The 25,845-nt window shown below is 43.2% G+C and overlaps 2 protein-coding genes across 4 annotated transcripts; one reads left to right on the top strand and one right to left on the bottom strand.

Moving 5' to 3' along the window:
- Positions 1-7,382: 7,382 nt before the first annotated feature.
- Positions 7,383-8,327, top strand: LOC107540869 (putative olfactory receptor 1F12P). The gene has a single exon (XM_016217727.2). The coding sequence runs from the start codon at positions 7,383-7,385 to the stop codon at positions 8,325-8,327; it is 945 nt and encodes a 314-aa protein (XP_016073213.2).
- A 4,297-nt stretch (positions 8,328-12,624) lies between these two features.
- On the bottom strand, positions 12,625-25,518 carry ZSCAN25 (zinc finger and SCAN domain containing 25). Of its 3 annotated transcripts, XM_087815543.1 has the most exons (7): positions 25,486-25,518; positions 24,322-24,443; positions 22,973-23,389; positions 21,848-22,049; positions 21,160-21,251; positions 19,740-19,866; positions 12,625-15,181 (listed from the first exon to the last, which is right to left on the bottom strand). In XM_087815543.1, exons 3-7 carry the CDS (start codon positions 23,357-23,359, stop codon positions 14,349-14,351), a joined length of 1,641 nt encoding a protein of 546 aa, XP_087671669.1. In that variant the 5' UTR covers positions 23,360-23,389; positions 24,322-24,443; positions 25,486-25,518; the 3' UTR covers positions 12,625-14,348. The 3 variants fall into 3 exon arrangements, with proteins under 3 accessions (XP_087671669.1, XP_016073194.2, XP_087671670.1); XM_016217708.2 differs by lacking the exon at positions 25,486-25,518 and having other exon boundaries at positions 24,322-24,579; XM_087815544.1 differs by lacking the exons at positions 24,322-24,443; positions 25,486-25,518 and having other exon boundaries at positions 22,969-23,109.
- Between the last annotated feature and the right edge of the window lie 327 nt (positions 25,519-25,845).

Here is a 25,845-nt window from a genome sequence, read left to right as displayed (position 1 = left end):
GGCCCAGGTTGGGGTGCATGTGGGAGGCATATGTCTCTCTCACATCGATGTTTCTCTCTCTCTCTCCCTTTCTCTGTCTAGAGTATCTAGAGTAATCAGATTCATAGAGGCAGAAAGTAGAATGGTGGTTGCCAGGGGCTGGGGGGCTGGAGGACTGGGGAGTGAGGAGTTATTTAATGGGTACAGGGTTTCAGTTTGAGAAGATGAAGTGTTCTGGAGATTAGAATGAATGTACTTGACACTACTAAACTGTATACTTTAAGATGGTAAATTTGATGTTATGTGCATTTTTATCACAATTTTTTTTTTAATGACCATCAACATGAACATTGAAGTTCTCATCTGGTGGAACAAATAAGATAAATTCCCTGGGATGAAAATTAAAAGTAAGAAAATATTAAGATTGTCCCTGTAGACAAAAGTAACAATTTAAACCACTGAAAGCAATAACTTTCCAGTAGAAAAACCCTAAGGAGATGATGTGTATGGAACCCAGGAGAACTGGGCCCAGCCAGATCCAAGGCAATTACTGCACATTTATTTTTAACAATGCCCTTTAGGTATTGCTCCCTAGAGGCCCAGCATAGCCCTGCAAATAATCTAAGTGTGAGGCGCACAGACCTCTCCTTGGCCCAAGGATCAGGGAATGGAGCCCTGCTCTCTTAGCCTCTTTGTTCACTCTATCTTCCACCCAAAGACTTATTCCACATCTTGCTTTCCATGGGGCCCAGGGTTGTGTCTCTGGTTATAGGCTGCTTGTGAGTGTCTGCCCTTCCTTAGCCAGAAGAAGCAACTCAGGAATAAGGCAGTTTCTTCAGGCCGGGCTGACAGAAATCAGACCAACTGGACAGGTCAGTGGCAATGTTGGTGCAGGAGGAGACACTCCTCTCTCAATGGGGCAAAATGTGTAAGCTTAAAGACAACTTTTCCTCCCCAACTTCTCAAAGACAAGCAGAAACACATACTTGTAGGAGACCTTGGAAATATGCAGGGATCCAACCCCTTCACTTTACAGACAAGAAAACAGAGTACAGACATACTAAAATCACACTGGATTAGATTCCAGGACAATCTCTCTCAGCCCCTGCCCTCCTTCCTGACCACAGAGGTCTATCCAGTAATTCCAACCTTTTTTAATGCTTATCCTTGGCAGAGAAATGTGAAAATGTTTGCTGGCACTAATACAGGCTCAGAAACACAGCAGGTGACTGCCTACAGTGGCCTAATTTTTACATCATATTGAATGTAAGCAATTTAGCAGGAAAAAAAAACTAGCAAAATTAAACCTCAAAAGACTATTCCCATTACCTTCCAAATTATTTTTCTTGGAGAGTGTACAAATATTCTGGTATAGATGTTGTTTGTATGTACATGCTATCTTATGTTGCTTTTAAAGTCTATGTCATAGACAACTATCCAGAAATCAACATATTCTTTCCATTTTAATATCTGTATGGCATTCCACTGCATTGATACATCATAGTTGCAAAGCTATCTATTATTCTGAACCTTTGGTTGTTTTAAATATTTTTAAACTTTGGAACAATGTTTCAACAAATATCTTTGAACAAATTATCTTCTTTTTCCTGCTTTGTTTTGTTTTCTGTTCTAAAATCCTCAATGTAAAATTCCTACATTTATATACATTTACTTAATCCCTGTAAACCTCCATAAGTTAGATAATACTACCTACCTATAGAGTTTGGGGTAGAACTTAAAAGCTAATACAGTGGTACCTCGGTTTTTTAATGTAATCCGTTCCAGAAGGCCATTTGAGTTCTGAAACGTTCAAAAATCGAGAAATCAACAGCCCATAGCTAGGCCTCAGGATCTTGCCCTCAGTGGAAGCTGCATGGCATGTTTGACTTCTGAGGCATGTTTGAAAACCGAAGCATTTCCTTCCAGGTTTACGGTGTTCATAAACCAAAATGTTTGTCAATGGAGACATTCAAAAACCGAGGTACCACTGTATTTAAATACTTTGTAGAGTGCCCACTATAGTGTATATTTATTAATTTATTATTAATAATAACATTTCTATACCCTTACTTGGAAAGTGTGATCATCTGAATATTTTTAAACCTTTCAATTAGAATCTACCTATCTCTTATATATTCCTTTATTATACATTACATTTTTTTGAACAAATATTTTTTCCAATTTTAATTAAAATCCAAATATTCAATTTCATCATTAAGGGCAATGAAATCACCCTTTTCATTTCTTTTTTGAGGAGTGGTTATTTATTTTCTATATGCAGTAATTTACTGATAGCCTGCAAACTTTGCCCACCTAACTTTATTTTTAGCAATGACTTCATTTATTTTAATAGCTTTGCTATAAGACACTTTGCATAAAGCTATGTTTTTATTTCTTTTTTCTTTTCAGGTAGCCATTAACAGCATATCTAGTGAATAAGGAATGATAACAGAGAACACTCGTATCTTGTTCTTTTTTTTTTAGGGAAAAAGTTTTCAAGTCTTCAATAAACATGATGCTGACTCTTGTTTTTTAAATACACAGTTTAACATATTAAGAAAAATACACCTAATCTTTTCAGAGTTTTAATCTATAAAGTGATGATAAATTTATCTGGATGCTTTATCTAGATCTAATTACATTATTTTGAAATTTTGTTTCTGATAAACTAAGTTAATAGATTTCTTTGAGTTTAATGGCTAATTGTTTTAATGTGTTGCTTTTTTAGTTTGCAGATATTTTATTTGGGGCATTTGCATCTATGTCTATAAATGAAATTGGTCTAAAATATTCCTTTCATTGTCTTTGTTTAGTTTGGGTTTAAAATCATATTTGCCTCTAAAAATGAATTTTAAACTAATAATAGCCAAGTTAACTGGGTGCTTACTATGTACAATGAATGCACTGTTCTAATCCTCACAACAACCCTGTTAAGCAAATATTATTACTCTATCCATTTTATAGATTATTACTATGTCAGAATTTTGTTTTTATTTTTTATTTTTTTTATTTATCTTTATAGATTTCAGAGAGAGGGAGGGAGAGGGAGAGAGAGAGAGATGAGTCATTGATCGGCTGCCTCCTGCGCGCCCCCGACTGGGGATCCAGCCTGCAACCAGGGCATGTGCCCTGACCAGGAATCGAACCGCGATCTCCTGGATCCTAGGCCCACGCTCAACTGCTGGGCCACGCCCGGCCGGGCTCTTTGTTTTTAAAATTTTTATTACTAATTATTGGTTCTTGGAAAGTCAGATGATTTTCTTCATTGGAGTCAGATGCCCTTTTAAAAACTATTTTAGAACTTTTGGTATTATATTTACATACTTTAATTCTTTTTGCACCTTTGGCTACTTACAAATATATAAAATATTCCCAAAAGTATCTCTCAGTCTCAAAGACATCAGGTCACACAGAGGAACATTAAGAACAGTTATCCATTAATTCAACAACAATGACATAAAAACACCGAGTTTCTTCTATAGTCCAGGCATGGTTCTAGAAACTGGGAATACAGTAATACATAAAAATAAAGTTCCTGTTCTAATGAGTTTATATTCTAGAGAAACAGAAGAATAGATGACAGATGATTGACAGATAGATAGATGATAGATAAATAGATAGATAGATGATAGAGATTGATAGATGATTAGAAAAAAAACAAAGCAAAATAAAGTAGGGGGACAGAGACAGGAGTACTGTTTTAGATAGGTGCTAGGGGGGGAACCCTTAGCAGAGATGACATTTGAGCAGAAATCAGAATGAAGCAAAGGGAAGAGAATTCCAAGCACATGGGTAACAAGTTAAAAGGTTCTGCAGTAGGAACATGATTGATGTGTCCAGAAACAGTGAGGAGGCCATTGTGGTCAACATACAGACAGTGAGGGAGCAATAGAAGGAGTGAGAGCAGGGAGAGGGGAGAGGTCTGAGTCCTGCATTGCCCTGTAGAATTTGGCAAGGACATTGAGTTTTGTTCTGAGTGAGATGAGAAGCCTTTAGAGGATTTTGAACAGAGTTATCATGGTCTGACTTACATTTCTTAATGTTCACTCTGGTTGCTGTGTAGAAACTGTTGGGGGTAGGGCAAGATATAAACAGGGATCCCATTTGAGAGACTAATTGCAATAATCTGGAGGTAAATAATGATTGTTTGGGCCATGAATGTAGCAGTTGACACAGACAGAAAGTAGTCCATTCTGGACCTGTATTTCAAAGGTAGAGATGACAAGATTTGCCAATATACTGGATGAGGACAGCTCTTTAAAAAGAGGAGTTAAGGATACTGCCAAGGCTTTGGCTTGAGCAATTAGAATAGAATGGGGATGACTGAGGAAGCAGCAGGTTTGAGGATGGGAAGATCATTGAGACAATTTTGGAAAAGTTTGAGGTGCCTGTTAGACATTCCAGTGGATAAGGGGAGTATGCAGTTAGACATAAATATGTTTGAGGTTCAAGGGGAAAAATCCCAAACTGAAGATCGAAATTTGTATGGTATTTAAAGCTTTGGGAGTGATGAGACCACTTACGGAACAAGTGTAAATCAAGGAGTCAGTCGATGGGGCATCTCAACAGCTGGAGATCAGAAGAAAGTGGATGAGCAAAGGATACCAAAAGCAAGTCACCATTTAGGTAGGGGAGATGCCAAGACAAAACCAAGTGAAGAACATGTTTGAAGATGGGGGAAGTGACAAACTATTACAACTCTGGCTTGTTGGTTTCAGTAAAATGGAGCCTGAGAACTAACCTCAGACGGAGCAGTGGTGGCCTTGACAAGGAAAGCTTCATGACTTGGTGAGGAAGCCTGAAAAGGGAGCTTCAGGAGAGAGTGGAAAGAGCTGGAGAAAGTCCTGACCACATCTGGAGGACATCTGTGGAAGGGGAGTAGAGAAATGAGCTAACAGCTAGAGGGGAATGTGGGTGAAGGGAGATTTTTTTAAACTGGGAGATGTGTGCATGCTGACAGGAATGATGCAGAAGCCAGGGGAGAATCTTTTTGGTTTTAAGTTAGACTCTTAGCTTTGGTTGTCTTGCAATGGGAGTACTTGGGAAGAGTGTTTTCCTAACAGGTGGGAAATAGTAACAAGAAAGTTTTCTTCTCCCATGTCTCTGGGGAAGCTGGAGGACTGCAAGGAAAAGAGAGAATGGAGTGACCTTGGTTTCAAAGGGATATAATCAAGGCAGGGGCAGAGCTTTCAGCCCGTACACACTGCAGCTCTTGTTCACAGCTTTGGTCTGTCTCAGAATATATGTGCAGCCGCACAAACAAATCCTCTCCCCTCAGTGCAGATGATCCTCCTTCATCACATCCCTGCTCTGCACTCCCTTTCTCCTGTCCCAATACTGGCCACTCCAGGAACCCCTGATCCATTTACCCAGATACTCTAAGTTTAAGTTTACCCATTTGTACTTCTTCAGTCAAAGCAGTGAAATTGAAGGAGCACAGCTTTGAAATCAGACTGACCTGGATGTCTTTGGGGAAATTATTTAAACCCTCCCAGCCTCAGTCTATTCATCTGTAAAATAAGAATAATAATGCCTATCTTATACCGGTTGTTGTGAGGATTAAATACATGCACTTGCCTAACCCCATATTATGACACACAGTAGGTGCTCAATAAATGTCAGTTCCCTAGCCTAACGGCTGTTTCCTATGTGAAAGTTTTACATTTGACTGGAAGCTTCCTGGTGTTGAGAAAAATGTTCTTTATTGTGTTCTTTTCTCTCACATCACCCAGTAAGAGCCCTTTTAGTCAGAATTGATCAAATGAAGACCTCGAAACATACTAAATGTTTCCCTTCATTTTTACTTTTCACCAAATAGATTTCCCTCCTCTTAGGCTCCTGTGTTTCTATCTTACATTTGTCCTTTACCCAAAGATCTCTGCCTCTGTATCACAAAACACTTGAATCTTTAAAAAAAAAAAAAAAATCAAATTGCCCCAGCCGGGTGGCTCAGTTGGTTGGGTGTTGTCCTGTACACCAAGGTTACAATGTCTCTCCCTCCCTGCCCCCTCTCCCTCCCCTCCCCTCCCCTCCCCTTTTCTCTCCTTACTCTGCCTCCCCCTTCCTCTCTAAAATCAATGAAAGCGTGTCCTTGGGTGAGGATTAGAAAAGGAGGAAGAAATCAAGTCAGTAAAGCATTAATTCAAAATGAGCCATTTATCTTCCATGCTAAGGAGCAGCTCTCATACAGGCGAAGATCTCAATTGGGACCTGCTGCGTAGCAGAAATCTCCATCTCCCCTCATACCCTCCCCAATTGCACTCGTAAATCCCTCTGTTCCAAGCAGGCTCTACTTCAGCAAAAAGGCAGTGTGGGCAAAGTCAGTCTTCTAAGACAGTTTCCCCCTTATTACTCCCTGCCCAGTTTCCAGATGGGCCATCTCTCCACTGCCATAGCTTTTCCTGACTGATTTCCCCCATCCCCAGTTAGCACACTAACTCCAGGTTTTTCCCCTCCCTCTTTCTGATTTATATTCTCATAGGACCCAAATCCCAACTATGTCTTGGGCAGTGAAAAATAATTTATATTATATCTAACAAAACTTTATCTGAGCTTGCACTGAACTATTTTGAACTCCAATTTAGAGGGGTCTCTATGTTGCCCTTCTTCCAACTGTTACTCAGAGCAATCTTATACCTGCAATTTCTCTGTTATCTACAGGGACAACTCTCACCCTCCAGAGGAGAGTCCCTTACTAGGTAAGCCCAAACAAAAGGGCAGGCTGGGCTGTCCCAGTTAGCAGGCTCTTCTGCTCAGGTTTGCCCTGACCGACTCCATCCCACAGCATCATCACCAGGACCAAGATGGCCCAGAGTCAGTGAGTGGCAGCTGGAGCACCCTAAGCCCTAGGCTCTCTGTGGGTAGGGAGACAAAATATTCAAGGGGAAGGAGGGTATATACAAATAATACCCTCTGGTTCTACATAGGTGCCACTGTGGTTCCAGAATTCTGTAGAGAAATGGCCTGCGGGTGGCAATCTTATCAGGATTAGGAAGAAACTATATTTCCATATCTTTTTACTTAATACTGAGAAATTAAGTTGCTCATATCAAAAAATGAGAGTATGATTGAAATCCAAGGGGCTAAAACACCCTCAGCACTCCCCTCATTGTTACCACCACTGAGTACCTGGCCATATGTCACAAGGATTCTCCTTGGAAGGATGGGAGACAGGTTTTGACGGGTTCAGAATCATCATCATTTTGGTGGTGAAATAATTAAAGCCCTGACTTTGGAGTCTGTTATAGCCATAGGACTTTCCTTTGGGGTCTGTACCACATGGAAACAGAGATATGGCCAGCTGTGAGTTGAGGGACTGTTTGAGGGAAGGAGAGAGGCATGGGTACCTCCACACTCTCTGTATCCTGTGCTTGGACTGGATCTCCCGGCAGGACTAGTTGACCATGGAGAGAGAAAACCACACGAGCACCTCTGAGTTCATCCTTCTGGGGCTCTCCAGCCAGCCGGAGAGGCAGGAGCTGATCTTCGGGCTCTTCCTGGTCATGTACCTGATGGGGGCAGCAGGGAACTTGCTCATCATCCTGGCCATTGGCTCAGACTCCCACCTCCACACGCCCATGTACTTCTTCCTCAGTAACCTCTCCCTGGTGGACATCTGTTTCATCTCTGCCACAGTCCCCAAGATGCTTGTGAACATCCAGATGCAGACTCAGTTCATTTCCTATGGTGGCTGCCTAGCCCAGATCTACTTCTGCATTTTGCTTGCCAACATGGACAACTTCCTTCTCACGGCAATGGCCTATGACCGCTATGTGGCCATCTGCCACCCGCTGCACTACTCCACTATGATGAGTCTGCAAACCTGTGCCTTGATGCTGGGGAGCTCCTGGCTCATCGCCAGCTTCCACTCCCTGCTACACACCCTCCTCATGGCTCGATTGGAGTTCTGTGCCAGCAACGTCATCCCTTACTTCTTCTGTGACCTCGTTCCCATGCTCCAGCTCTCCTGTTCCAACACCCAACTCAACCAGCTTATGATTCTGCTGGTGGGTGGCTTGATCGTGGTCATCCCCTTCCTGGGCATTCTCATCTCCTACATCCACGTTATGTCTGCTGTGCTCAAGGTCCCATCTGCCAGGGGCAAACAAAAGGTCTTTTCCACCTGTGGTTCCCATCTCACTGTAGTCATCCTCTTCTATGGGACCATTGCAGGGGTCTACCTGAATCCCTCATCTTCCCATTCAACTGACAAGGATTCTCTGGCCTCGGTGATGTATATGGTCGTTACCCCCATGCTGAACCCCTTCATCTACTGCCTGAGAAACAAGGACATGAAGAGAGCTCTAAGGAAACTGCTCAGTGTGAAGGCTTTATCCTGTGGGCTGTGACAGCAGAGTGCCCCCCTTAGGGTCTTTGTGCTGGGAAGAGGAGAATGAATCGCAGGGACAAGCTGCACAGACAGAGGGCAGGAGGAACAGAGACCTCAACATCCTGGGTTATCACCATAGCTATGGCTCCCCAAGTTATTTGCAAGTCCAAAATTTCTTGGGGCCCTGGCCCAGTAACTCAGTTGGTTAGAGTGTCATCCCAGTACCCCAAGGTTGTAGGTTCAATACTCAACCAATGGTTGCATCAATAACTGGAACAAGCCCTGGCTGGTGTTGCTCAGTGGTTGCACATCATCCCGTGCTCTGAAAGGTTGCCAGTTCGATTCCTAGTCAGGGTACATTGCCCAGGCTGTGGGCTTGATTCCTGGTAGTGGGCATGCAGGAGGCAGCTGATCAATGTTTCACTCTTACATCAATATTTCTCTCTCCCTCTCTCTTCCTTTCTCTTAAAAAAAAAAAAATCAATTAAAAAAAAATAACTGTAACAAAAATTTGCTCTCTCCCCCCACCTTCCTCTTTCTCTCTCAAATCAATAAATTTTTAAAAATGTTTTAAATAACAAAATTTATTGGCCCCTGCACGTACTACCAAGAAGGAGATAAATTTTCCCGAGAGGGCTGGAAAGGCCACACATTCCACATGAAAAAGGTCAACTCATAGAAGTCTGTGACTTGTGCTGATGCCTTTGCCAAAGGATGGGATGCCCTCTGAAAGCCTCCCCTCACCCCTATATTCCTCAAATCCTTAACTCTTATGCATCCCAATTTCCAAACTCCTCTACTCCACTCCCACTTCAGCCAACACTCCCACATTCTGGGTTGAACCTAGCTCTGGGCACAGGTTGATCGTTCTCCCTGAAACTGCCCACTCCTGGCCTTGGACCCTGCAAGATGGAGTTCCATGGCTGCAGACACTTATAACTGGAATGCCTGTGGTGACTGTTTCATCTGAGCACCTAAGCAGACCCCACACTGTCTCACTTATGTGTTCTCTTTTTTTCCCTTAGGAAAGAAAGGTCTGCCATCCACATAGTGGTAATGAGAGAAAAGAGACTAGATTTAGAGTTGATTCTCTGGGTATGAAGAACATAAAGGGAATGGGCCATCATAATCCTTATGAATGTGTTTCTCTACAAGTCGACCTGGAGAAGGAGACAAAGAGGAAAAGCCTCATAAAAATGAGTATATGGCTGGAAAAGTTGTATTTGGCTTCCTGTCCAATAAAGTAATGTCCTATGTTGCACAAAGTGTGGTAGAGCTCGAAAGAACACTACAAAAAAAGTTGTAACAACTGGTTCTAGACCTGGCCCCTCCAATTACTAGCCATTTGACTCCAGGCCATTTGAAATTCACCGGTCTACCAACACAAACTTTTTCAGTTCCTACTCATGCTGTTCAGCAGGCCCATCTTGCCCATTTCTATCAAAATTCTAGTTGGATCAGAAAAAATAGGATGTCCTTTATGAAGCCACCTCGAATCTTCCCAGCCAAAACAATTTCTCTTCTCTGGAATTCCATATAATTCAAATTCTATTATAATCCTTTCCATATTCTGTTTTGCATGCTTTGTGTTCACCCCAACTCCAATCTAAACAGGATTGTTGAGTCCTTTTTAAATTTTATAAAAGGTCCTGTTCATCTTAATGGACTCATCCTCAGACTATATCACAGTGCTTGGTCTCAAATAATGACTCAAAAACATGCTGCTATAGATTATGATGAAACAACATTAGTGGCAAATACTGGAGAAATACTTAAGGCCTTTCTCCCGTGATTTTGCCTTAACCAATACATTTTTATCTCCCCATCTCCCCCCAAGGAAGAAGTGTTACCAATCTGGTTGGTCAGAGCCCAAGAAGTTCACTGGCTCACATCCTATGAAGGGCACTGTGCCCTGAAAGGTCAGCATCCAGAAATGAAGTTCCCTTTCTTCCAGCCAGGCCCTGATTAGTCCTATTTGTGTCTGGTTGGAGTCTCCACTTGGGGTCCAGTCACCCCACACACACACACCATGCATGCACACGCAGGTCCTCAATTCAGATCTGGAGCTTAGAAAGGGAAGCAAGGTAGGCCTAGACGATTTTCCAGCTCACTTTTACCAGTAATCCCATGAGGGAGGTTACTGCCTGTTTATCTCAGATACTAACAAAAGTGGTACTTTGCAGCAAAGTTTGCTATTGTTCCTTAAGCACATTGTTTCCTTGGAAGCCCTCAGGAGTTGGGATGATTAGCAGGGCAGAATTTAGGCTTCCCTGGGTCTCTGGCATAAAACACAATAAAAGCAACAAATTCTCACCTCAAACATGTAAAAATGATGTGTAGAAAAGCTGATGTAAACATGGAGATCTTCCTTTAATATGCATTTGCTATAATGGTGAATAATACAATGACTTGGCTCCAAGGTTAAAAAAAAACAAGAGAAAGAAGAGGTGCAACAATAAATAAATATGAAAGACATTCAACTGACCTTGCTCATAGGTGAGTTGTGAGGAGGCTTTCTGGCTCTAAAGACCCTCTTCAAAGGAAGGGCGTAAGGTAAGGAAATTCTTCTCTTACGGCAAACACCTTTCAGTGACTCTCATCAGGGCCCAGAAGCTGCCTGCTGACAGGTAAATGCATAGAAATGTTCTCCTCCTCATCCTGCACCTAAATCAACTATAAAAGCTTCAAAAGCTCAGCTACCCTTACAGACTTGGCAACATACACCCTTCCTTTTACTCTAACAAATCAGGATATTCCTTTTCCTTATCAAACACAAAAGAATTATGACTTAAGATATTTCACTAAGAAGCCAGGGTAAAATAAAGCAAAAGGTAAAATAAATTTAAAAGAAAGCAAAAGGGAAGGTTTTTTTCTTGAATAGAGATTCCAAACTATCTAGAATACAGTCCAGTCTTCTGTTGAACCCAGCTTCGGGACTGGGGCTGATTCTTTTAGTCACAGAAGTTATGCTCTTTCCCACACCCTCCTCTATTATTTCAGTGGTCTTCCCCTACCAATGCCCTCAAGGCACTCTGAGTCCACCATCTATATGTTCTTGACAAATGTGAAATATGAATCTGGTTACACCCTTAGACCTCTGTTTTCAGTTGATACAGAGAGCAGAGAACTATATTAAATAATGCCATGGGTGTGCAAACAACAAAATTCAGAATGTAAGAAACTCTACAGGATAAAGAACTCTGTTTCAGTGAATGAATTTCAAGGGGAAAAAACAGGAGCTACAGATTATTAGACTTAGAAGACAAAGCAACAAATTATAATTATGGATCATGGATCTTAACTCAAAGCTTCTAAAAAAAAGTATGCGGGTTTAAAAAAAACATTACTTGGGAATTAAGAAGTTGTTCATTTTTCGGGTATGATAATAGTATTGTGGTTATTCTTTTAGATTCCTTATCCTTTAGAGGTATGCACTAACTTACTTATAAACATCTGGGATTTGCTTCAAAGTATTTCAGTGGGGGAGGAAGGTGGGGAGGGGTAGAGATGAAGCAATACTGGCTATGAGTTTATAACGGTTAAAGTAGAATAATGAATACATGAGGATTTACTTAGATATGTTTGAAATTTTCTATTATAAAAAATATCTAAATAGAAAAATACAGAAAATAAAATACTTGACATTTGAATAGATATAAAAAATAAGGTTACTACAATTCCATGGGGAAAAGTCTCTTTTGAGGCACTTTTGAGGCATTGCCCATAAGCTTTGGTCTCTAAGCAGACACGGGAGACCAAATGGGAAAGGCAGCAAGGCCTGACTTCTATCGAAGCTTCCCTCAAGAGATCCCAACTGGCTGAAAACCCAGAGACTTATCTGGCTAAGTGTATGATCAAAGAGGATCTTTTTAATTCAGGTAAACATAAAGATCACTGATGAGCAACTGCCAGCCCATGGTGGCCCCATGCTCCCACCCAGCTTTGGAATATGGACCTCCTGAAGAAAGCCAAACTCAGGCCAGGTCAGTTCTCATGTCCTACAGACCAGAAGCTAGAGGCTTAGGAAAAGTCTTCCATTGGGTTTGGCTGCCAGGTGGCTGTAAACTTTGTCTGGCTTGTCTGGGAAGTGGGGAAAAACAAGCTGATTTTGTATCTGGACCTTGATGTTGCTGAGAAGTAGCAGGAGCCCAGTGTCTCAGATAGTAGACATGGCAGATACATCCTGGTTAGTGCAGCCTCTTCGGGACAACTGAAGGGCCAGAAGGTCATTTGCTAAATCAAAATTAAACACGATGACTATCTGCCAATAAACAGATAAAGTAATGTGTTTCAAAATGGACTGAGTAATGCAACTCTTTGTGTTGAAGTCATTACCATTTATCTTATTTACAACAGAAAATGGGGGGGAAATCCCAAAAAAATAATATTAAAGGCATCTTGAGACAAATCACATCTGCAATTATAGTACACAAAGGACTTACTCAGCAGCCAGCGTTAAGAGGCACAGAATTACAACACTGCAATGTAGTCCATGCAAATTATGCAGTCTCCAGAATTTCAAACAGAAAGGAAATCCTTTAGTGATGGCAAAATAATATAAGAAAGCTTAAACACTCATACAAATACTGCACCTTCTCATTTTTAAAGAAATGCGTTTTTTAAATGCCTACAAACATCTTTATTTTTCCTAAATTGGCACTCATGCAAAATAAATTGCTACCGCCTCGTCATTTCCAATTGGCATTCAGGACCCCAAGCACCTCAGATGACAAGAATCTACATGCACTGAGGACAGAGATTATTCAATAACAAAAGGTAGGTGGCAAATGCACTGCAGGGCTAGAAGCTGACAGGACCAAGGCACAGGCTCACATCCCAGGTCCAGAGGGTTCGTGGGAGCATCCATGGGTTCCACCTTGGGTGGTTCTGAAGATCAAATAGATTCAATAAAATGTAAGCTCCACAAGGTCAGGGATTTTCCCATTTTATTCACTGATATATTTCAAGCACCTACAAGAGTTCCTGGCACACTAATGGGCTCAATAAGTATATATGGAAATTAATCAAGTGAGAACACAGAGAAAAGCATTTTATATACTGTAAGGTGCCTTCAAATATAGAGTATTAATACTAGTTCACCTTTCAGACTTATTAGATCTTTATACAGAACTGAATGTTTTTTAAAAATACTCTGTTTATTCAGTGATCAATAGCAAAATATTAATTTCCTAATAGACATGTGGACAGTTGTTATAGTACAAGAAATGGAATGGAAAAACTTTACAGATGAGGGTAGAATGTTACAAAGGGGCTACAAATAAAGTAAAATAAACAAGGCTGCCTGAGTGATCCCCACAAGGGAGGGAAAGACCCAGCACCCAAGCAAGAAGGGCAGAATGAGTGAGCACAAGAATATCTTCTCATACAGCACTCACCACAAACATGATTTAGAACATATTAATTAATGGTTTTGTGTGTGCTTCCAGTGCTAAGTCACAAGCTCCAGGAGAACAGGATATCACCTGTTTCATTCACCATTTTTATTCCCAGTACCAGGCATATAGTAGGTGTTCAATAAATATTTGTTCAATGGAAAACAGTGTGGGGGAGAGGGCAGCAGACAGAGTCCGTATCCTGGCAGGCACAATACAGACCTCAAAAAATTAGGTTCAAGCTGCCAACATCAGGTAAAATTTTGCCTTGACTACCAGACTTGCTCAGGAGGTGGATATGAATATCCCACTGAAGGAGAAAACCTAAACATGGACTAAAATCCAGGATATCGTTTCCCCAAAAGACAGTAAGAAAAACTGTTAGCACCACTTGGAAGAAGCTGTGCTCTCTGGGAACTCAAAATAAATCCGGCCTTGCCCTATTCCTTTTGAACAAGTGGAAAGAAAACGGGTCAAGGTGTCTTTTTGCACCCCATTACCCCGCAACACCCCCTCCAAAGCTCTTCAGTGAGTAAAGATGAATGACATCCTCCAGTAAGGTCTCCCTCCACTTGGTGGTCCTGGAAGGTCCCACCTTGTCCAGCACCTTGTATTAGCAAACAAAGATGCATTTCCACAGGGCACCCTTACTGCACAGGGATCTCCTGGCGATGCTGAGTTTTCTGGTGCCGGTTGAGAATGGACCTCTGGTTGAAGCTCCTCCCACAGGCTGGGCAGTGGTAGGGCTTCTCCCCCGTATGTATCCTCTGGTGTCTGACGAGCCGCTCCCCTTTACTGAACCGTTTCCCACACACCTGGCACCCGTACGGCTTTTCCCCGGTGTGCGCTCGCCGGTGCACGGCCAGGTTCGCGTTCCGGCTGAAGCTCTTGCCGCACTCGCAGGTGTAGGGCTTTTCCCCAGTGTGAGTCCTCCGGTGCACCTGAAGGTGCTGCCTTCGGCTGAAGCTTTTCCAGCAGTCCCCACACTTGTAGGGCTTCTCCCCCGTGTGACTGCGCTGGTGGACCTCAAGGTGGTGCCTCTGGCTGAAGGTTTTCCAGCACTCACTGCACACATAGGGTCTCTTCCCCAGGTGGGTTCTCTGGTGCTTCATGAGGTACTCTCTCAGGGTGAACCCTTTTCCACACTCAACGCAGCCATAGGATTTTTCTTCTTCATGGGTTCGCTGGTGTCTGACGAGATTTGAGCTCCGACTGAAGCCTTTTCCACACTCAGGGCACTGAAAAGGCTTCCAGAAGGAGCTGTGGGTCTTGAGGTCACTGGGCACGGGTGGGGTGCCATGCTGGGCAGGCGGCGGCCCTGGCATGTTTCCCGCAGAGTTACCAGGCTCTTGCTCACAGGTTCTTCCAAGCTCAGGGCTCTGGAAGGCAGCTTCCCCAAACCTCTCTGATGTCCCCTGAGCAAGTGCCCCCTTGAGGTCTGCCTGCGGGATTTTGGCCTCCTTGTCCTTGCTCCCAATGCCTATGGGACAAAGGAGATTCAGACTGATTCTGTAACAGCTATAAAGTAAATTTATGTTAACGCAGAATGATGTAGTCACTGTGGAAAACAGTATGGAGTTTCCTCAAAAAATTAAAAATGAAACTGCCTTTTGACCCAGTGATCCCACTTCTAGGAATATATCCTAAGGAACCTGAAACCCTAATCAGAAAGAATATGCGCACCCCTATGTTCATAGCAGCATTATTTACAATAGCCAAGATCTGGAAACAGCCCAAATGTTCATCAGTAGATGAGTGGATAAAAAAGCTGTAGTACATTTACACAGTGGAATACTATGCAGCTATAAAAAAGGAAGGAACTCTTACCCTTTGCAACAGCATAGATGGACCTGGAGATGATTATGCTAAACGAAATAAGCCAGTCAGAGAAAGACAAGTACCATAAGATCTCACTGATATGTGGAATCTAATGAACAAAATAAACTGACAAACAAAATAGAACCAGAGGCATGGATACATGGAACAGACTGACAAATGTCAGAGGGGAGAAGGGTGGGGGGACTGGATAAAAAAATGTGAAGAGATTAGCCAAAGAACGTATATGCATAGCTCATGGACACACACAACAGTGTGGGGAAGGCCAGAGGGGTGGTGGGGCCTGAGTGGAGGTGGGCAAAGGAGGGGGACAGGGAATAAGGGACATCTGTAATAGGTTCCACAATAAAAAATAAAAAAAGATAGCACATTTATGGTAGAACTAATTCATTCTTTTTTCCTTTGATCAACAACCTCAATACATTTTACTTTCTTGGACCCTAAAGCCTTTACTTCTTTCCATCTCTGTCATGGATGACTGAATGTCTGTGCCCCCAAATTCACAGGTTGAAGCCCTAAGCCTCAGTATGTTGCTATGATGAGGTGGGGAGAAACCAGAGCTCTCTCTCAATAAACAAACACAGAGGTCATGTGGCCATGATCCCTCATGATGGGATTAGTGCCCTTATAAAAACAGAGAAAGGGATACAGATCTCTCTCTCTCTCCCTCTCTCTGCCATGAGGACAAGTCAAGAAGGTGGTTTGTCTGCAAGCTAGGAAGAGGGCCCTAACCAGACACCAAATCTGCTGGCACCAGCCTCCAGAACTGTGAGAAATAAATGTCTGTTGTTTAAATCACCCAGTCTTTAGTATTCTGTTGTAGCAGCCTGAACTAAGACAAATGCCATGCCTTTTACAGAACAGTTTATCAGATTTTAATGTCTTCCCACTTAACTTTCTAATTCAGACTTTATTTCCTTCAAAATCTAACTTAGTGATTTCCTCTAAGAAACAAACCCTGATTATTCTCTTACCCTGGGTCTCTTCAGCTCCTGTGTATTCAATTAGCACTTTGTTTATTCTGTACTTACTTATGTATGACCTGGTTATAAATGTTAGTTTATATCCATCCAAACATTTTGCCTTCCTCAGCGATTATAAACCTATTCCAGCAATGGTGAGCTACTTACAGTTCTCCATATATTCTATTCACCTGCTCAGCTCACGTCCCTACTCACACTGCTCCCTCTGCCTAGCCTTGTTTTATTAGTCTGGGTCTCCTAGGAGCCTGGCACAGAGACTGACTCAGGAAAGATGCTTAATGACTGCTGGATGAACAAATGAACCCAGTCTGTGACTGACATTCTTATACTAGACCACTTCTACTGTAGCATCTTTATTAGAACCAAAATGCCTGTGAATGCTACTGAAATGTCTTGCCCCTTCTAGAAACCCTTCCTCTGATCCCTCTTACACCCTCTCTAAATTAACAGAACAATTGTTTATAGAACAAGAGGAAAAGGAAGAGAAAAAAGATGAAAAAAGGTAATAGTAAGCCAACAAGCCAAGAGAGAAATGGCAAGTGGTACTTAAATGGGAAAAAAGTCCTTTCAGGCAAGATCATTAAAAGATAAAAAGAAAACAGAAAGTACATGCTTCCTGATTTGATAAAAATATGAAGGATGCAGCTATCACCTCTGATGTATTCTTTTGTTTCATAAACTTTTCATGAAAGTAAAAGTGTACCAAACATAAATGTAGAGCTCAAAGAATTTTCATAATGAACACAACCCTGTAAACAGCATCCAGTTCAAGAAACATTACTAGCCTCCAGAAATTCCTCTCCCATCCCCCCTCCAGTGACTATATCCTGCCCTCAGGGTAACATGCTATCCATACTTTTATCACCATAAAGCACATTTGCCTGTTCTTGAACTTCACATAATTGATTCACACATTGTTTCTGGCTTCTGCTCAGTAGTATTGTTTGTGAGATTTCCCCCATATCATGGTGTATAGCTGCAGTTACACTACATTTTTTTTCACCAGTGTGTAGTATTACAGTGTAAAAATATATGCCAACCTATTTATTAATTTCACTGATGTTCATTTGGGTAGTTTCCAGTTTTGAGGTGTTCTGAATAGTAAAATTAAAACTAAATGCAATACATGAACCTTACCTGGACCCTGAGGAAATGCAAATATGTGCTACATGTTACATATGATGGAATTTGTATTGTTGTTTTTTAAATGGTTTGCGGGTTTTTTTTGAGACAGACAGAAACAGAAAAATCAGATTTGTTGCCCCACTTATTTATGTATCCACTGGCTGATTGTTTGTGTGCCCTGACCAGGGATGGAATCTGAAACCTTAGTGTTATCGGGAAGGCACTCTTAGTGTATCGGGAAGACACTCTAACTAGCCAGGGCCTTATGTTTATTTCCTGAGGCCTAATCCTACACAGCTGTCAATGCAAGAGTTGTAACTACTTGGGAATGAATCTCAGGAAGACCTAAGGTTGAGAGGGCTAACAGATAGTATGCCTGGGAAACAGAACTTTACCTCTTCCAGCCTCAATATAAATGCTTGGGTTGTTCTGAAACAATGAGTGGGTAAGAGGAAAAACATACAGTCTCTAGAACAGTCAGAAACGGACAGTAAAAACCCTCTGGGAACAAGAGGGCAGAATCCTTCCCCCACTGTCACATCACTTGCAGAGGTACATCCCTGGCAGGGATTAAGACACTCTATTTGGAGCATGCTGCACAAGCCCCTGCACTATGCAGTTATCTCTGAGGGTTTCCACATCCTCTGCCATCGAGTAACCTTACATCTCTTTCTCCTGATGTGACAACCCTGTACTGGACCCAGGTCTCCTGAGCCCCTTCCTCTAGTGCCCCTTCCACTACTCCATAATGAGTATTATTACAGGTACTTGGGATCTTCATCAGACTGTTAAGATTGTAGAGGCAAGCACCTTTATTTTTAACTCTTCATAGTTACTACTTGAGTTTTAGCAACACAGTAAATGCCAAATAAATATTTTTGGGTGAATGAATGAATGAATACTGACTCACTCATAAGGAATCACTTAATAATACTTATACAACTAATAAAAATATCTAACACTACTATGCTTGCCAAATGTTTAGGTTTATTATCTCCTTAAATCCTCATAATGCCAAGAGACAGTGTTCTATGAGTACCCCCTTTTCATGACTGAGAAAACTGAGGCCTGAAAAGGTCAAATGAAATGCCGAAGGTCACAGTAAATGGTGGAGCTAGCATGGGTTCTCTCATGTCCTGAAGGAAGTACAGTAATACTTTTGCTCATCCCTCAACATGTATCAAGATGAAAAAAGGCCAGGTGGGGTCAGGACGTATGAGTAGTCAGTACATAACTTAAAAAGAAGTTATTAAAGTGAAAAAAAGAGAATTAGAAAAAAGCAAAGGAAAGGTCAACCACCTTTCTTTTCCTGTCTCCACTGTGCTCCCCATTCAGCACACAGAGAGATTCCCACACTATTCTTCACTCTGAAGTCCCCCAGCTCCTGCAGTGCCCTCTGCTGGCTTTCCCAGCAGGGCCTTTTTCCCCCGCTAACTCTTCCCTCCTCTTTTCTCTTGTTCCTCCTATGAGCTCTTTTCACATGCATGATGACCAAGTCCTCCTAGCTCTCACCTCAGGTAAAAACCCAGCCACATGAGATCAGCCAAACCAAGGCTCTGCTTGCTCTATGACACGGGCTCACTTCCACTCCTCCTTTCTCCAAAATCCTACCGTGCATTCTCATGCCCTCCTCTAGACCACTCTACATGCTCCAAAGGTTTCATGTACATTAGTCCTCCCCAACACAAAGCTACCAATATGGGGCCTACCGAGGGGGGCACTCAATAAATACATGCTGAATGAACAAGATCAGAGGATCCATCTTTTGCTGCCTTTCTCTTGATCTCAAGCCCTCAGAACCCTTCAATCACGGACACAAGATAAGGGGCTCAGGAAATCCTAATGACCAACCTTCCTCATCACAAACAGAATAACTACCTCGTGTTTTCTTGCCCTTGCCTGCTCCTCTCCTGACACAGGAATGCGCCTAGCCAGTTCCCACACCCTTGGTCCATGTTCTTTCTCTGGTCCCATTTATTCATCTGCCATGAAATCCCCTTCCTGTGTCAATAGCACCAGGTTTTGAAATTGGGGGCAAGGTTGAAGCTTCCAAAATGCCTCCGTTTCTTACCTGTGGGATGGAAACAGTCTTACCTGGAGGTGAGACCCCACAGTCCTGTGGTTCCACATATTCCCCAAAGCAGTCTATCTGGGCTGGGGTCACATGCCTCCACTCTTCCTCTGGGAAGGCCAGAGCCATATCTTTAAATGGTCCCAACCCCTGAAACAACAGGAGACTACTATGGATACAGAAATAATCCTGAAGTAGTAGCAAACTAAAAGCAGAGAGACCACAGGGATCAAAACTCTAGAGAAGAACAGAGCAAGAAGATGGAAGGAACCAGGGCCCCTAGCTGGCCTTGGGAGCAGAAGTGCCTGCCTCTCAACAGTTTAATAACAAAGAGTAACGGACTTGTTGAGCCATTTTATTTTGAGTCTCTGCTGCAGATGCTTAGCTTGTACCTAATAAACACAGCATCCAATTTCTACTTTCCAATCACCTCCACTCAATCCTGAAGCTTGATCAAGCCTGAGAGCTGCTTTATCCCTCATCTCAAACTAAGTTTCCCTCAGAGATTTAAAAAAACATTTGGGCAAGCCCTGTAACAACGCCATGTTAAAATAAATGCACCGTCCTTCAGAACACCATGAAGAACTATTATGGTAGACGAGGAGGGGCTGGCCAAATTAAAACACGCTGCTGTCATTCTGGGTTTTCTTCAAACCCCATCCACAGAAAACAGGAACAGGCAATGACATACGCATTAAACCTTGCCCAATTCTGCTTTAGCTAGATCAGACTTGACTCACTTCTTTTTTTCTGCCAAATGACATTTTTCCTTCTACAATGAAATTCTTCACTTTAAGACTCATTGTCCCTTTCAGAAAGGTGCCACACTGGAAATCCCCTACCTCCCTGGTAATCTCATGGAAGAGACTTACACTGTGGCAAGAGTGCCCCATCTTTGCTATAGTTACCCCACTTATGGCAGGCTAAAAAGTGCAAACAAGACTGAAACTCCTGGTATAGCCAAAGTAGGGGCCAGACAGATCACTCTGCTCAGCACTCCTGAGAGGCCCCAAACCTGAGTGATCTACACCCCTGTTCACATGGGGTGTGGGGAGTCCAGAGGAAGAGCAGCCGCAGAAGTATTCATAAGCGCTATCCACAAAGGGTTACCGATCTCCTGGCCAACAACCACAGCCTAGATCAGGCCTATGGGGTTTCTATGAACAATGCCCTCCTTACTATCAAAAGAGTAATCCTGGATCAATTAAAAACAAAACAAAACTCAAAGAGTAATACAAACCAGAGAATTGAGCCTTATGTCTGAATCATAAGGCATAGGCTCAATTCAAATTAACTGAGGATAGTGAAGTGGAGAGAGCAAAGCCCATCAGAACAAGAAAGGTAAAATAATTCGACTCTGTGGATGGAGCTCTGTTGTACACAGAATTCCTGGAGAAAGTGAACCTCAATCATGATGACCAGAAGGGTAGAGGCACAACTTACCTGGGACCCAGCTGTAAGGAACCCAACTGCCATCTCTTGGTCTCTGGTATTCACTGGGGGAAGGCCAGGACCAGCCTGAAGAATTGGTAGAGCTGAACAGGGAGAAAAAAGCATGAGCAGGATTAGCACTATCTTACAGTTAGCTCATTCAAAGGTGTCCACTGCTGGCACACAGAACCCCAGGAACCAAAAGAAGACTCCACACAGATAGGGGTCTGGGTGTACCCTACCCTGTTCTTAGCTGGGAAGATGGTCCCACCCCAACAGACCCTGTCCCTTCAGGACTATGCATGCTCCCTACACTGAAAATAACTCCTTTTGAGAGTCAGCAACACAATAAGTCACACATTACTTTTAAGGATATCGTTGGTCTGCCTACTTAAAAATATCTCTACATGTCAACTGCTTATTTCCTGATGGTTTCTAGAAGGGATGTGAGGGAAAGGAGACAAATGACAAGAGAGCATGATCCCAGATATCCCCTGCAGAAATCAAAAAGTGACAGTATAGAAAATAATTTCACTTCATCTGTTTCCTACTAAAGTCAAGGAAGTAGCCAGAAAAACTCAGAATTACACCTTGCAGGTAACTTAGTTTATCAATTGCTAGGTGTGTAAAGAAAAGGGGGAGGGAAAGGGCACAAAGCACCATTTCCTATGCCCTTATTTCCTTACTGTTTGCATCTTACCCTGCTCCTGGAAGGCCTGCGTCCCAGTACCAGGGTCCTGATGGAGCTGCTCCTCGGTGCCTTGGTCCAGGCCTTGAACGCCTTCCCCATGGGGCAGCCCCCACTCAGGCTTGACCTCCACTGGTCCCAGGTGGACACCTGGTTCCCAAGGGCCTCTGCAAAGTGCTGTCTCCTCCTGTTCTCCCTGCACATGGCATGGAACCTAAGAACAGGCCCCAAAATCTATTTAGAATGAGGCCTGGTTATGAAGGAAGTTGAATAAAACCTAAAAAGAGAGCCAATTAAAGAATCATTCCAGCTGCAGAAGGGAAGAAGGACAAGCTGGCTCAGCTCTTCGCCAGGACATCAGTGAGGTGAAAAGGAAGCTAGCCTCCCTTTCTCAAGCTCTGAGCAACTTTTATGTGTCTATGCCATTTTACAAGAGTCCCCTCTGTCTGCCTCAATACAGATCAAATTCTACCATGAATAACATCACAGAGAGCCAAAATATTGTCTCGCTACTAGAAAAAATTTCCCCCGTTACAGATGCTGAAAGTAAAAAATACAAAGCCTAGACTCTGCAATGAATTATCTAGTGAGAAAAAGTTGCTCTCTTCTTTCCCAGTCAACAATTAGGTGGCTGTATCAGAGAGTAACACATATGATTAAAGTCTCAAGGAAGCATCTGCAGTGCAGTTATTTGCTGTCACCAGAACACCACCACAGAATCGCTATGTGAGTCATTTGAGCCAGCATCCAAGACATGGAAACGGTACCGTTAGAGACAACTCTTCTCAGTGAGAATATTCACCAAGTGGACTTCCCTGAATTCCCACATGCAGCTCTGCCCAAAGAGGAATGGGTATAGGAGGGACCTTGAAATCCATCACAACTGCCTTCTTTGAGCCTGAAGCTCACAAAGGACATATGGTAAGGCTTCTGTCCTGATGACCAAAAAAGAATCCCTGGGAATGGCTTTTCTTGCTGAAAACTCCACTGCCCCCCCAAAAAAGTACTTCTGGGAATACAAGAGCAGAGAAAGATTCTGCACTTAACTCACTCCCACACTTCCTCAAACCTTTCAATTCTTTAAATCTGCCCTCACCACACCAACAAAACAAGACCTGAGACCCCCTTCTCACCCACCGCCTTGGCCTCCAGTGTTCTTTCTGTGAAGTCCTCCACCATGGCCACCAGGGCCTTGCCACTCTCTGGGCCATGCTCCCGAATCCAGGTATAGAACTCCTGGGGCAAGATGGTCAGGAACTGCTCCAGCACCAGCAACTCCAGGATCTGCTCCTTGGTGTGCAGCTCAGGCCTTAACCACTGGTGACAGAGCTCCTGGAGTTTCCTGAGGGCTTCCTGGGGACCAGCTGCCTCCTGGTAGCGGAACTGTCGAAACCTCAGCCGAAAAGTCTCAGGACTAGGGTCCTCCCTTCCCCTGCCCCATGGCAATTCTTTCTCCAATTTTACCACAGGAACACCCATCTGCTGCTGAGGAACTTCTGCCATCTCAGGACGCTCTTTAAGCATCTTCACACTCAAACCCAGAAGACTGAGGGTCTGTTGGGAAGACCAGACAGGGAATGACCATAAATGAAACACAGATCAGTCCATCCCAGTTGTCTCTACATCAGTGAATATTCTGCTGGAGAACATGGCAATCACCTTCAACGAGACATTTTCAAAAGACTAAACATATGTCTTAAAAATCATTATCAATTCAATTCAGTATTTGTTAACCACCTACTATGAGCAGAGAGCAAATATAAACTGTATAGGTCTTAGCTTATACCCACAAGTACCTCAGGATCCCGTTAGGGAGATAATACTTTAATCAGAGAATAATATAAAATGGGTGATAATTAGGTCCATCACCTGGGCCCACTCTTCCAAAACTAATGGAAGTAAACACATATATATGCCAGGCCCATAGAAACTAGAAATACAGTAGAAAACAAGACAGACAAGGTACTTGTCCTTTGAAACTCATATACTAATGCAGCAGACAGAAAAAAAGTATTATAAGTAATAAATTAAAATTATAAATTAATTATAAATAAAAATTATAAATAGGGATAAGTGCTAGAAAGTAAATAAATAGGGTTCTCCATTAATGGGGGATGGAAAACTTCAAGAAGGCTTTTCTGAAGAGATGACACTAAGACTGAGACCAGAAGGATGAGAAACAGCCAGTCATTCAAAGAGCATTCCAGGCAAAACCTTTGAGACTAGAAACTACTCTGCATGTTGGAAAATAAGACAAAGTGCAGTGTGACTTCAGCAGAGTGAGTCAGGGACAGAGCTACACAAGAAGTAGAAGCAGAGGCAGGCAGAACCCAAATTATCCAGGGCCTGGGCCACAGCAAGAATTATGGGCTTTAATCTAATTCTTGTTTCTTATTTCTTAGGGAGCTACATGTTTTACAAAGGTCACTTTGCCTGCAGTGTGTCGAGGATAGATTAGAGGGGGAAAGGAGGGAAGCAGCACTTACTGTGGTCCAACCAGGAGATGACAGGACTTAGATCAGGATGGTGGCAAAGAAGTAGACAAAGTCAAGACATATTTTGGAGGTAAACTCAATAGACTTGCTCGTGGCTTGGGTGTGTGTTCAACCTAAGGACAACAGAGCAACATATATACCATTATTATAACTGACTGAAAGAGTTCTAACTTGTGTAGGTTTTATCATTTAGAAAACATGTGAACACATATTCTCATTTAATACAATTCTGTATGGTGAGTACTATTTCCCCTACTTTTCAGATGAAGAAACTGAAGATGTAAGGGGTGAGATGGCTGGCCAAGGTCAGCATCCCAAAATATATGGTTTAGATGAGAAACATGGGAAGACAAAAAGAGAAAGGTAAATGTAGAAGAGGTAGAAAAGAGAAAGAAGAGGTTTATACTAGACTGGTGAATGAGTACTATTTAATTCCACTGGGGGCAAAGCGGGTGACTTTGGCTGGGGCGACAGGCCTGGAAGTCGAAAACAGGTAAGGGTCCCGGCTTTTAGGGGAAGGAAAGATCACTCTAAATTGAGCAAAGAATGAGCAACTGGCAGGAAGCAAGTCCAAAGCTTCTGCTTAATATTCTATTAGGTGTTAATGTATTTACCTACTCTTCTTAAATCCATTTTACATTTTCAGTCTATTAATTTTCTCTCCTGCATCAATTGAGATTGCTCTTTCATGACTTTCTAGCTATTGCATTTATCCCACTATAGCGCAAATGTTTACCAACGTGTCTCTGCCTACCAGATTACCTGAAGGCAAGAAAAGTTCTCGCTCATCTTTTATTCCTGATACCTGACAAATAGGCGGTGTCCATAGCTATTCGTTAAATGAGTGTCCTACGTGTTGCTCTATAAGAACTACTTTCATGTTTCAGAAAGTTCCGCTTTGGTTCAAGGTCTCGGGTAAGCGGACAACCACCCTGCGTTAGGTCAACCCTGGCCGGGTGGGATCGGCATCGCTCCTACCTGAGCCAACCGCGGCGCCCCCACCCCACCCCCGCGTCTCGGCCCGCCAGGCCTCCGCGCCGCGGCAGGCAGCTCCGAGGAGACGCGCCTCCCGCAGCATCAGCTACGCCGCAGCCGCTGCTCCGACCCCGGAGCCCCGACCACCGCCCCGCCTCGTGGCCCCAACCCGGCTCTCACCCGAGGCCCCGCACCCGCACCCGCGCCAGGTTCCCCAATGCCCTCCGCGGCCCGGAAGTGGGCCGCAAACGCTGTCAGACAGGTGCGTAAGGAAAGGATTCCTTCCGTTTCCTCTCTAGGACTTTCGGAGGTCAGGGCGTCTCGGTGGTCGCTTATCCCCGGGGCCGATTGGGAGTGCGCGGTGGACCGCCAGGGGCTCTTTCCCGGGCTGCTCTCCTCTAGGCTCTCGGTCGCCAGGCCCCTTTGCGCTCCATGCCTTTTCAGCTGCTCTCTCTCTGTGGGAAGGACTCTCCAGACATACACCGGGCGCGGCACCTCCCTCTAGGGGCTTTACAGGCCGGTGGGCCAACGTGTTATTTC

Source organism: Miniopterus natalensis, chromosome 3 (assembly GCF_054644295.1).
Source record: "Miniopterus natalensis isolate mMinNat1 chromosome 3, mMinNat1.hap1, whole genome shotgun sequence".
Classification (NCBI taxonomy): domain Eukaryota; kingdom Metazoa; phylum Chordata; class Mammalia; order Chiroptera; family Miniopteridae; genus Miniopterus; species Miniopterus natalensis.
This window is presented reverse-complemented; position numbering and strand designations above follow the sequence as displayed.

Bases quoted from the DNA above. Each gene is read 5' to 3' on its own strand.
- LOC107540869 (XM_016217727.2), top strand. From the start codon at position 7,383: ATGGAGAGAGAAAACCACACGAGCACCTCTGAGTTCATCCTTCTGGGG.
- ZSCAN25 (XM_087815543.1), bottom strand. From the start codon at position 23,359: ATGCTTAAAGAGCGTCCTGAGATGGCAGAAGTTCCTCAGCAGCAGATG. The intron at 19,867-21,159 runs GTAAGTTGTGCC...CTGTTGTTTCAG, and splicing joins TCCTTACAGCTGGGTCCCAG to GGGTTGGGACCATTTAAAGA. The intron at 15,182-19,739 runs GTAAGACTGTTT...TTTGTCCCATAG, and splicing joins CTGTGGGGTCTCACCTCCAG to GCATTGGGAGCAAGGACAAG.